The following is a 12160-nucleotide window of genomic DNA, read 5'->3' on the forward strand; positions in this document are numbered from 1 at the left end:
GATTGGAAATTAGCAGAGACGGCGGGCCTCATTTGGATTCGCAGTTATTGGAAAGATTAAAAGAAATTGGCATGTCTGATGAGAAACTTGAAAAGTTGACTAACCAAAATGAACCTGACTGGGAGATGGTCGACGAAGATACACTTCGGGTTGGAGACAATACACTTTCCAAACCGTTTGTTGAAAAACCCGTTGACGGAGAAGATCATAATGTGTACATTTACTACCCAAAAGCTACTGGCGGTGGTGGACGAAGATTGTTTCGTAAAATTGGAAACAAGTCGTCTGAGTTTGATGCCAACTTGACCACCCCACGGACGGATGGATCGTTTATCTACGAGAAATTCATGGATACTGACAACTTCGAAGACGTCAAGGCGTATACGGTTGGACCCAACTTTTGCCATGCCGAGACTAGAAAGTCGCCAGTTGTTGATGGTATTGTGAGAAGAAATACCCACGGTAAAGAAATCAGATACGTTACCGAATTGACTGACGAAGAAAAAACTATGGCAAAAAATGTCAGCAGTGCTTTCAAGCAAACTATTTGTGGGTTTGATTTGTTAAGAGTGAATGGGAAATCTTTTGTGATAGACGTCAACGGATTCTCCTTTGTCAAGGACAATAACGAGTATTATGACTCCTGTGCATCAATCTTGCGTGGTCTATTCATCGATGCAAAGAAATCAAGAGACTTGTTGACAAGAAAAATCCCTAAAATGTTGCAGACTAGTCAGTTTGAACAGAAAGCCCAAAAATGGGTATTTAAAGGAATGGTTACTGTTATTCGTCACGCTGATCGTACTCCTAAACAAAAATTCAAGTACTCGTTCAGATCACCAGTCTTTATCTCCTTACTCAAAGGCCATAGAGAAGAAGTCATCATTCGTGCGGTTCCTGACTTACAAGTTGTTTTGGAAACTGTTAAAATAGCCGAGGCCAAAGGTCTTGAAGACTTGAACAAACTCAAACAGTTGCGTATTGCATTGGAGAAGAAAATGGACTTCCCAGGTACCAAAATCCAGCTCAAACCAACATTAAACGCCGAAAACCCAGAAGTTGTTGACAAAGTACAATTAATTTTGAAATGGGGTGGTGAGCCAACGCATTCTGCCAAGCACCAAGCTACCGATGTTGGTGAGCAAATGAGACAAAACCTTCAATTACTCAACCGTGAGGCCCTTGATGACGTTAAAGTGTATACGTCCTCTGAAAGAAGAGTCATTGCTAGTGCCCAATACTTTAGTGCATCTTTGTTGTCCATTGATGAACCGTTGGCAGACGACTTTCTTATTGTCCGCAAAGACTTGTTAGACGATTCCAATGCTGCGAAAGACTTGATGGATAAAGTGAAAAAGAAATTAAAGCCTTTGTTGCGTGAAGGTGCTGAAGCCCCACCACAATTCACCTGGCCTCCAAAAATGCCACAGCCATTTGAAGTCATCAAGCGAGTGTGTGAGTTGATGAATTTTTACCACCAAATTATGAACTACAACTTTGAAACGAAAAACGTTCAAGAGTTTCAAATAAACTGGTGCTGTGGCGAAGATCCATTTTTGTTTAAAGAGAGGTGGGATAAGTTGTTCCAGGAGTTTATAAGCGTTGAAAAGACCCACCCTTCCAAGATCTCGGAATTATACGACACAATGAAGTATGACGCCTTACACAATCGTCATTTCCTTCAAAAGATTTTCTCATATGACCCAAACGATAAGGTGTTGCTTTCGAGGTTGACGGAGACTTGTGGTAGTACCGTCAACTCTTCAGGGTTGGTTAGCGAGTACCCCATCAACATTTTGGCAATGAACAACTTTAAACTCCCAGAATCGGCATCAACTTCGGCCAACAATTCATCGTCCAATCTCAATTCAAACTCTGCTGCTGGGTCTCTTGGCTGGGTCTTGAGTGGCGCTGCCACCACCATGAAATGTGAATCAAAAGATACAAGTGCTTCTCCACAAACCCCATTTGATCATCCTACATTCGCAAGATTGCGTGAGTTGTACAGATTGTCAAAAGTGCTATTTGATTTTATTTGTCCTCAAGAGTATGGGATTAAAGATGAAGAGAAATTGGATATTGGATTGTTAACTTCGTTGCCATTGGCTAAACAAATTCTTTCAGACATATATGACATGAAGAAAAACGACCGACCTGCGCTTGTCAATTACTTTACCAAAGAATCACACATCTACACTTTGCTTAACATTATATATGGGTCTCAGCTCCCTATGAAAATTGCTAGGAATGCACTTCCAGAATTGGACTACCTATCACAAATCGTTTTTGAATTGTACGAAGCTGAAGACCCATCGAGCCCAACTGGTAAAAAGCACTCTATCAGATTATCATTGTCGCCAGGTTGTCACACTCAAGATCCATTAGATGTTCAACTAGACGACGACCATTACATTGGATGCATTCCAAGAATAAGTTTGACAAGACATTTGGATATGGATTTGGTTACGCAAAGATTGAAATCACGGTTTTCAAGAGTCTCGTTGCCAAAGAAGTTTACCCCTGTCAACATAACAGGTCCTTTAAATAGCAAGTAAATAGAAATTTTATACATTTATTTATTATCTATACATTCTAAGTTTATTCGTATTGTTCCCAGTTATCTAAAATACTCTTGATTTTTTCCGATTTAGTCAAATCATAAACTGATTGGAAATACTCTTTGGTCAATTCAAATGGTTTGGCAGTCAAGTTAGGAATATATTTACCAATCAAATCTTGAGGCTTGACGGACGATTTTGGAATCTTCTTGCACAAGAATCTTTGGAATGGTTTAACACCAGACATCAAGTACGAAGAATGGAATGGAACAGAAATACCCTTCAATGGAATGACAGCAAATCCTCTTTCCAAGTCAATAGGTTGCGGTTTGGCCAACGACTTGGCAGCAACTTCGTCAACAATTTCGTACAAGTGTTCCTTAACTTTTTCAATGCTCATTTGTTCTTGCAACTTGACAATATCAATCTTGTTAATCTTCAACACATTCAAAACATTGGTCAAAGTATCTAATGCTCTCAAGTCACCAGCAGCAACATACTGTTGGTTTTCGACATTGTAGTTGACAATTTCCAATAACCATTTAGTCTTGTTAGCAACTTCGTCAACAACAAATCTCAAGGCACTATCGTCAAATGTGGCACTAACTCTGCTTGGGTTGACAGCCACCATACCGTAATTGGATCTACCCAATTCATCTCTTGGAACAGCAACTTGCATAGTCATACCTCTGTAAAACACAACATCAACCAAAGACTCAATTGGCATGACATTAGCCAACGACGACAATGCAGAATATTCACCAAGAGAGTGACCAGCAAACATGATGTCAGATGGAATCAAACCCTTAGATTTGATATCTTCATAAGCAGCTTTCTCCATTAAAGTCAATGCAGGTTGGGTGAATTGAGTTGCTGATAACAAACCAGTTGGTGAAACAAATGTGTAAGAAGTAGTAGTCTCATCGATATCCTTGAAAATCTTTTCCGACTTCAAAGCACCATCTTCACCAATAGTTTCAAACATCATACCAATATAGTTGTCTCTAATAGCTCTACCTTTGGCACCGCCAAAGTGGATAGTCAATTCATTTGGATTGTTTTGAACAATATCCAAAATAGAGAAACCATAGTTATTGACAAAGTGTCTGTCAGCTTTGTCCCAAACTTCACGAGCAACCTCAGAAGAGTTGTACAACTCCATACCCATACCTTGTTCTTGAGAACCTTGACCAGTGAAAACATAGGTTGTTGTTGGTTGTTCAATTTCAGCTTCCCCAATCAAAACTGGAAGCTCAGTTTCAACATTTCTAGTTTCAACCTTGATGATCTTACGTCCATTGATCATACCAACATGTTCCATGGTAGTTTGCAAAGTATCATTTGGCAATACCATACCAACGAAATCACACTTGAATGCTCTAACTCTTGCGGCAACATTGTTGGCAGCCCATTCTTCAACCAATGCTCTGATCGAAGCAGACGAGTACATTCCATGAGTGATAGTACCTGGCAATTTAGCATAAGCAGCAAAAACTCTTGAAACGTGAATTGGATTGTAATCACCAGACACAATAGCATATGGCTCGTTGGTACCAGGAGCTTTTGAAGTCAACTCTTCACCAGAAGACAAAGGAATGGCATTTTCAAAAATAACAGACTCTTCAATCGTTTTACCGTTTCTGGACAAGTAATCGGTAACTGGATTACCATATGAGGTACCAGCTTCATAGTCAACAGATCCAACTTGAATAACTTCTTTGGTAGGCAATTCCAAAAGAACCTGACCAGTAGTTTTGATGGATGAGTAAACGTTAGCAGACTTGAATTTGTAGGTGGATTCACATCTAAAAGTCAAAACATCAAACTGAACATCCTTTTCCAAATGGAACCATTCTTTAGATCTCAACACAGCAAGATCCTTGGCTGACTTGAATGCAACTTGAACTGGGGTTTCAGTAACTTTTTGGAATGTGTTGCAGTAGTCGTTGTATTCACCACGGTACAAGAATTGAGAAGTAACTTCCATAACTGGTTTACCTTCACGGTAAATGGTACCAACAACTTCAACTAGCTTCCCACTTGGCTGGTTCAAAACAGCTTTGATTTCAGCTTTGGTAGAAACAACATCACCTTTCTTTAATGGAGCAGCACCTGTAATCATCTTGTAACCATTGGATAAATGGACCAACTTCAACAAGTCACCATCAACGCTCTTAGGGAAAATGGCTTTAATAATAGCCTTCCATCCAATAACAATAGCAAAATCCATTGGAGCTAAAGTAGCCTTACCAGGTCTATCAACAAATGCGTCACACTTGTTACCGATGGCATGGGTGAACTCACTAATAGTTTGGCTTGAAATGGTAATTTCATCTCCCAAGATAGCTTTTTCAACATTGATATCGTTAGAATATGGCACAGAAGATCCAAACCACAATTTCCAGTAAAATTCTTTAATTCTTTCGTTTCTATCTTCCATGATTTCCAAGATTGGAGCAAACCCATCAGCAGGATTGTATTTGTACAAAAATGGTAATGCAACTGGGTTGGCATCAGCAGTTCTATGTTCAATCAAAGACAACTGGATAGTGTTTGGCTTGACCAATTCAATCTCAACAACTGGTAACAAGTCACCTTTAATGTTTTCAAAAGCAGTCAATTTCTTGGTTTTCTTGTCAATAGTAACCTTGGAGTGTTTAGCAGGAGTCAAGATATCATGCAATGGGTTGGAAACATGTTTTGATCCTTGAACAATTCTATCAGTGGAAATAAATGCTTGTAACCAATTTAATTCAGTTCCAGCTAATAAATCTAACCACTCTTGTTTGTTTGGGAGTTCGGAGTCAATTTCATAAACAACTTGGTTACCGTCAGTAACATTGACAGATGTAGCTGATACACTTGCAGGTTTCTTACCACCAAAGTATTCAACAACAGGAATTTTGGATTCATCACCTGCATATTCTTCTTTGATCAATCTGGCAATATGACCTTCATGGATTGAGTTCAAGATATCGCCAATTGGTTCATCAACCTTGCTAGTATATTGTGAAGCAACAGGACCATGCAAAATACAGGTTCTTTGAACATCTTCGTCAACAACACTTTCCAAATCTTCAGATTGCCAAAGTGAATCTTTTTTGAAAAAGAATTCGAACCTTTCATCCAACACCGGAACAAATGGCACTGGTTTTTGTCCTGGTCTGGCAGCCAACATCAAAAAGTAATCACAATCTTCTTCAGAAATTAATTGTTTACCAGCTTGAGGGAATTTCACAAAGAAGTCAGCAGTAAATTGTTCTGGTTCGTTTAATTGGTTAAAGTTTTGCAACAATGAAACTGTACCAGCGCTGCTTGTAAATCTTTCTTCAACTCTTCTCAAAAAGTCACCATACATGTTTCTCAACGAAACATCAATCCATCTGTGGGATTTCTTGACATACATCAATTCAACCAATCTATTGGCAACTTCCTTATAAGTCATTTCTTGCAAGTCACAAACACCATTGGCATTCTTACCAAACCATGGTTTTTGGAAATCATTGTTCAACTTTTTGATAATATGATCTCTCTTCTTGTTCAAGGCATCTAACAATTTATTCTTTGGCAAATTGAAAATAGTGTCGTCCAATTCCTTCCAGAACATAACACCTCTAGTGGCGATCTTATGGATAGGTTCTCCCATTTCCGATCTAACAGTGATAATACCACCTGCTGGTTTCTTGTAGGTTTGTTCCCATTGTTGGTCTGGAACACCTTTACATTCAACAATCAATTTCTTAGCTGCCAACGAAGTGTGAGATTCCTTAGAGGTCATCACCCTTGAACCAAACAAAACCCCATCAAAAGGCATTGGTGGATAATTGAATTTTTCAGACCAGTAACCACTCAAGTAAGGATAGGTGTCTTCATCAGAACCAAAACCGGAACCAGCAACCAAAACAATGTTTGAACATCTTCTGATCTTGGAGTACATCTGAATAATTGGTTGATGGAAATCTTCAAAGGAATGGTGACCACCACCTCTACCACCAGTCCATTGCAAAACAATTGGGAAGGTTGGATGGGCTTTGGCAATAGCAATGACTTGACTAATGGCATCAACTGAACCCGGTTTCAAACCCAAGTGAGTCAAACCCAAGTCCTCAATATATTCAGTGGCAACTTCAATAGATGGAACACCAGCACCAATAGTCAATGATTGGATTGGGTAACCTTTTTCTCTCAAATCTTTAATCAATGGAATACCCCATTGCAACATAAATGGGTTGACATAAATCAAGTTGATCCCTAAACCGTAACCAGGCTTGATTCTGGAAACAATATCGTCGATAGCTCTGGTCATCATAACCGGTGAGAAATAACCACCACCAGCCAATTCAATGTGGTAACCAGCATTCAAAGAAGCACTAACAATATCGGTATTGACAGTGGTTGGAGTCATACCAGCAACCATTAAAGGAGCTCTACCTAACAATTGCGAAAACTTGGTCTTGACATAAATCTTGCCTTCAGAGTTCTTGACCAAAGTTGGTCTCAACTCTTTCAACCAGTCTGGGGCCCATTTAATGGCTTTATCGGCTGAAGTTTGGAAAATTTCATGTTTGAAACCATACTCATCGTCAATAGGGTTGGAGTCAAGAGTACCAGCAAGAATGATTCTAGCACCAGTACCTTCTTTGTTTCTGTGAGTCAAAACACCCAATCCAGAAACACCACCTGGTCCGAAATCTAAAATATGGGTAGCTTTGTGGTTGGTGGCCTCTTCCCAATGAACTGGCAATTCAGTAATCAACTTGACAACACGGTCAATTATTGGTTCCTTGAGTGCTTGGAAGTCGGAACCGTCAAATGTGTCATACACTGGAATCTTTAATCCTTCAAAAGACAAACCATGTTCCTTAACATCGTCCAAAATCAATTCAGTAGCATCAGCTAACAAATGGGAGTGGAATGGAGCAAATATTGGTAAGAATCTGTTGGAGCATTTCAATTTACGTTCACTGAATGGGACACGTGATTGGTCTAAACCCATTGGGGCCTTTTGGTTTCTTAAATTCAAATTGAACCCATAAAGTGATTCTGGTGGACCGGAAAGAACCAAGTTTCTAGCACCATTGATTAAACTGATGGCAATGTGTTTTTCCCTTGGTAAATGTGAGTTGGTTTGTTCAATAAATTTTTCAACTTGTTTGATCGACAAATCTCTAACTGACAACATTGGAGATGGTCTACCTTCACCGTTGTCCAATGAATCTTGCAACATGGTAGGTGGCAATGAAGTTCTTGGGTAGGTGCTCAAACATCTAGAACCAATGAAAAGCAATAAGGATACAGCAGTCAAAGAATTCTTCAAGAATGAATCCCAGGAATCGGACGCAGCAATGGTAACGGCAGTAACCAAACCTTGTGAATGACCAGTAGACCATTTCAACGAGTTTCTAAATTCACCTGGTGTCAAACCAAGTACTTTACAAGTAATCGTGTAGTGACACAATTGGATAACACAAATCACTGGACAACTTACTGGCACCGATAACAAATAATCCTGGTCAGGAGTGGTTTCTGGGTGTTTCAACCAAGACAAGATATTCAAACCTTGAGTATAGATTTTATCAAATGATGGGTGCAATTGGTTCAATTTTTCAGCAATGCTCACAAGGAGGTCTTCAATTAAGCCTTGGTATAACGTGTACAATTCACGCAATTCTTCAAAGTAGTCGTCGGTGTTACCTTGACCACCAAATATAGCAACTAACTTAGCATCGTGTTTGCAATGGTACAATAAGTTGGATTCTACTTTGTTAATAGATTTGACAGCTTTGTAGTAATTCTTAACAATATTTTCCTTAACTTTTGCAATAGTAGTTGGATATGTCTCGTCATCTAACAATTTAACGGCAAACGAATGAATATTGTCATTGTTGTTGTCTAAAAAGCGTGATTCGAAATCTTTCAATGATAATTCGACAATTTGGGGGAATTGGGCATTACTAATAAACCCAATAAATTTACCATATAATTCAGCAGGACTAGATGGTTCGTCATCACCAGCAAAACCTTCAGTTGGCTCAGGCAACGTCTTTATAAATTCATCTTTTAATTGTGAATAGTTAAAAAATAAGTCATTTGGTACCAATAAGGTATGTTCAATTGAACCATGAGTTAATTGGAAAGGTCTATGAGTTGACATTGTGTAATATGGAAACAGGATATAAATAATTATAGGCTAAAATAGGGGGGAAAGTTTATACCTCAACACAGGAAGATCTTAACTATATCTATAAAGGGTAGAAAGCCAAAGTAGAAAACAAAATTGAAATCAAAGAAAAGAGGAAAAAAAAAACGAAGGAAGAAAAAATTTTCAAACAAAGGAATATTGTGGGTTTTATATATATGTATCATTTTCAAGTTTTGCAGAATAATATATAATTGGCAAAACCTTTGTTGTTTTTGAGATTGGGTAGGTGGGTGCGTGTTTTATTTTTTTGAATACAAAAAAAAAAAATGTTGGCACGATATTTAATGTTGGGAGCACAAAACTTTGGAACGAGAAAAGAGTTCTAATTACACACAGTCTGGATGTGGTATATTTTGGGTTAATCCGGGCTGTGCCAAGAGAGTATCCAGCTGCTTACTACAATAGCAAAGGGTTCAAAACAACTACTTGTATGGTATTATTTTTGTTTTGCAACTGAGATGCAATTATTACTTTAGAGTTGTCTCTCGTTTTTGTTGGAATCTTCGGAGTTTTGAAACCTTAAGCTTTTTTTTTTAATTTTCGTTTGGTTAATTGTTGTTTATCTACAGGACCTCCCTCACTATGCAGGTTAGTCCCAACAGTTTTTTAAATGTTGGCAAATCTCAATTTGTTTCTTTTTTGGTTGCATTGCCACGACTGTATTGAATCTACACACATAACCACAACAACCCCATTGATCAATTATTGGTCTACACAAAGGGTTTGTAGAATCCTCTATCAGCGAAGATGTAACCACCCATTACTAAGATTCTTCTTCACATACGAAACCAAACAAGATCTCTTTGTAGTTGATAATGTCCGTGCTTGTTCTTTGGTTTCACATTTTTTGTTGAAATTTTGCAACAAAAATAGCTCAAAATTAATGTGTTAACCCAGTAAAAGTATGTACATAAAAAAAAAAATATTAAGTATACATAATACAAAATATATATATAAAATAATACATGGAAAACTAAAAAAAAAAAGGAAATTCGGGAGTTTCATAAACATTACTCTTCTTCTGAACTTTCAGACGATGCTTCATCTTCAGAAGACTCTTCTTGGTTAACCACTTTCATAAATCCATTGTCGGACCCTTGCTGACCATTGACCCCTTCATCAAACAATGCAAGTTGACTTCTTAAATGTGCCAATTCGTCCAAATTGTTATTGGCAACAGGTTTCTTCTTCTTACCAGCAGAATTCTTCAATGCTTTGTCACCAAACAAAAAGTCGTACAATTTTAATACTGTACGATCTTCCAATTGATCCATATCCAATTCTACTTCATCATCGTTACTGATTTGAACGTCATCCTGAATAATCTTGATTAAAGCATTTAATTTCTTGTCTGATAAATTAGGAACCATTTCTGAAACTTGCTTTTTCATTTCATAAGTGACTACTGGTTGAGGTGGTGTCAATTTTGGTGGTTCTGGTGGTGCTTGCACTTGATGTTGAGTGTCCTTTGTGTGTTTTGCCTTAGGTGCTCTTCGCTTACCCTTTTGTTGTTTCTTCTTCTTTCTGGCAGCTTGCTGTTCTCTTAACTTCTTCAAATGCTCTTTCTTCAATTCGTCCAACTCTTTTCTCATTCTGATTATTTGATTCTCCATCACTTGGATTGCTGGAATTTCTGAAAGCATTGCTTCGCTAATTTCTACATTATCTTCCTCTTCACTACTGTACTCTCTATCACTGACATCTGAGTTTTGAGGGGTTGGTTCAGGAACTGGTTTGTTGGCCCATTTCTTGTCAAAAACAGCTTCCAATCGGTGTCCCATCATATTAACATCAGTGCCTTCAGGATTGAAAAGATAGCAGTTTTTAAACACTAATCTCACATCTTTTTCAAAATCATCAGCATTTTCATACTCATTGTTGGCTAACTTGGACTGAATAGTTCCTAAATCCATTGGTTGCTTCACTATTTCATTATAGTTAGGTATGTTCAAAGCTACTGTATCCACTGGTGCCAAAAATGGGAAATTATAATTGTAGTGTTTTTTGGACATGAGTTCTTTAATTGTTTGGTTACAAAATCTTAATTCTGCTGCAACTTTCTTGTTCTTTGGTTTCGTTTCGTATGGCAATTCTTTGGATTTGGGTGGATGGATAGTTCTCTTTGGTCTGGCTGCAGCCACTGAATCTCGATGCTGATGCAGAGACGAGGATTCTGCAACGGACTTTCTCTTGTTTGTAGTGGGTGAAGTAGCAACAGATGTCGCTTCTGCAACGTTAGTTCCAGCTGGCAACTCTTTTGGTGGCACTTTGACCATAAGCTTCTCAAATTGTGCTTGAATATTCGTTGCCATTTTCGAGATACCAGCTGCTTCTCCATTGAATTTCTTACAATTCTTCACCATAAGGTTAAAGTCATCAACAACTTGCGAAACATCTTCGTATGCCTTTAAATTGATCTTGCGTTCAATAGTGGACAAATCCATTGGTCTTGGAATGTAATTGTAATAGAATGGGACATTTAATTTGACAGTGTCCACGGGATGCAAGAATGGAACTGCTTCTCTATTTCTCTTTACCGCTTTGATGGTGTTTAAAACAAATTTGGCTTGGTGTTGTGGTATTGGATTCTCTGGTAAATTGTTCATATCTGGTTCTTGTGGTGGTTTGGGAGCAGGTTCTGTAAAGACTGGAACAACTGGTTTAGGCGGGTCCACCTCTTGAATATCTGGCTCGTCATCTTGTGGTTTGTCATTTGGTATTTCTTGGGGGTTCTCTCCCAGTGCTTCCTCTTGAGGCTTTGCTTCTGGCACTTCTTCTTGGGGGTTCTCTTCTGGCGCCTCTTCTTGTGGCTTCTCTTGCTCATTATTGGTATTCTCTGACTCTTCCGATACACCATTAACAGGTTCCAGATCTTTATTTACTGACGATTCAATTTCAGGCACAGTTTCGCTGACCTCAGTTTGGATGACCCCGGTTTGACTGGCCTCAGTTTCTTCTTCCACCTTTTGTTTCTTACTCTCTGGCTCGATACTATTATCCACCTCATCGTCTAATTGTCTTTTCTCGGGAGTAGGAGATGGATTAGGAGGCGAAAGCGGTTCTTGATGTGAACTTTGTTGGTTACTATCACTATCTTGAGAGAAAATATTATTGCCAATAGTTTTGTCGCCAGCATTCATCTTGTTAACAAAACTTTCAGTAGATGGAGTTTGTACAGGAGTGTTAGTTTCTGGAAATGTTTCAGACATTACTTATAGTTGAAGAGCAAAGATTGTGGATGTAAATGTAATGAACTAGTTCAAGATTGTTCTGTTTCCCGTATGATATGGAACAAAAAAAATCAATTTAAGCCTGGGAAAAGAAAAAGAATAGAATATTATTTAATGATAACACAACCCCCCAGTTTGATGAGAAAGGGAATTTTTTCTAAATTATTAAT

At 38.3% G+C, this 12160-nt stretch overlaps 3 protein-coding genes across 3 annotated transcripts; 1 reads left to right on the plus strand and 2 right to left on the minus strand. All coding sequences in view use genetic code 12, as the record gives it.

Moving 5' to 3' along the window:
* Window positions 1–347: 347 nt before the first annotated feature.
* AFL1 (inositol polyphosphate kinase) lies at window positions 348–2555 on the plus strand (the record flags this gene model as incomplete). The annotated part of the gene is made up of 1 exon (XM_711725.2): window positions 348–2555. One exon carries the CDS (start codon window positions 348–350, stop codon window positions 2553–2555), a length of 2208 nt encoding a protein of 735 aa, XP_716818.2.
* Window positions 2556–2598: 43 nt separating this feature from the next.
* FAS1 (tetrafunctional fatty acid synthase subunit) lies at window positions 2599–8712 on the minus strand (the record flags this gene model as incomplete). The annotated part of the gene is made up of 1 exon (XM_711724.1): window positions 2599–8712. The coding sequence occupies one exon, from the start codon at window positions 8710–8712 to the stop codon at window positions 2599–2601; it is 6114 nt and encodes a 2037-aa protein (XP_716817.1).
* Window positions 8713–9770: 1058 nt separating this feature from the next.
* BDF1 (chromatin-binding protein) lies at window positions 9771–11900 on the minus strand (the record flags this gene model as incomplete). The annotated part of the gene is made up of 1 exon (XM_711723.2): window positions 9771–11900. The coding sequence occupies one exon, from the start codon at window positions 11898–11900 to the stop codon at window positions 9771–9773; it is 2130 nt and encodes a 709-aa protein (XP_716816.2).
* Between the last annotated feature and the right edge of the window lie 260 nt (window positions 11901–12160).

This window comes from Candida albicans, chromosome 5, assembly GCF_000182965.3.
Source record: "Candida albicans SC5314 chromosome 5, complete sequence".
Classification (NCBI taxonomy): Eukaryota; Fungi; Ascomycota; class Pichiomycetes; order Serinales; family Debaryomycetaceae; genus Candida; species Candida albicans.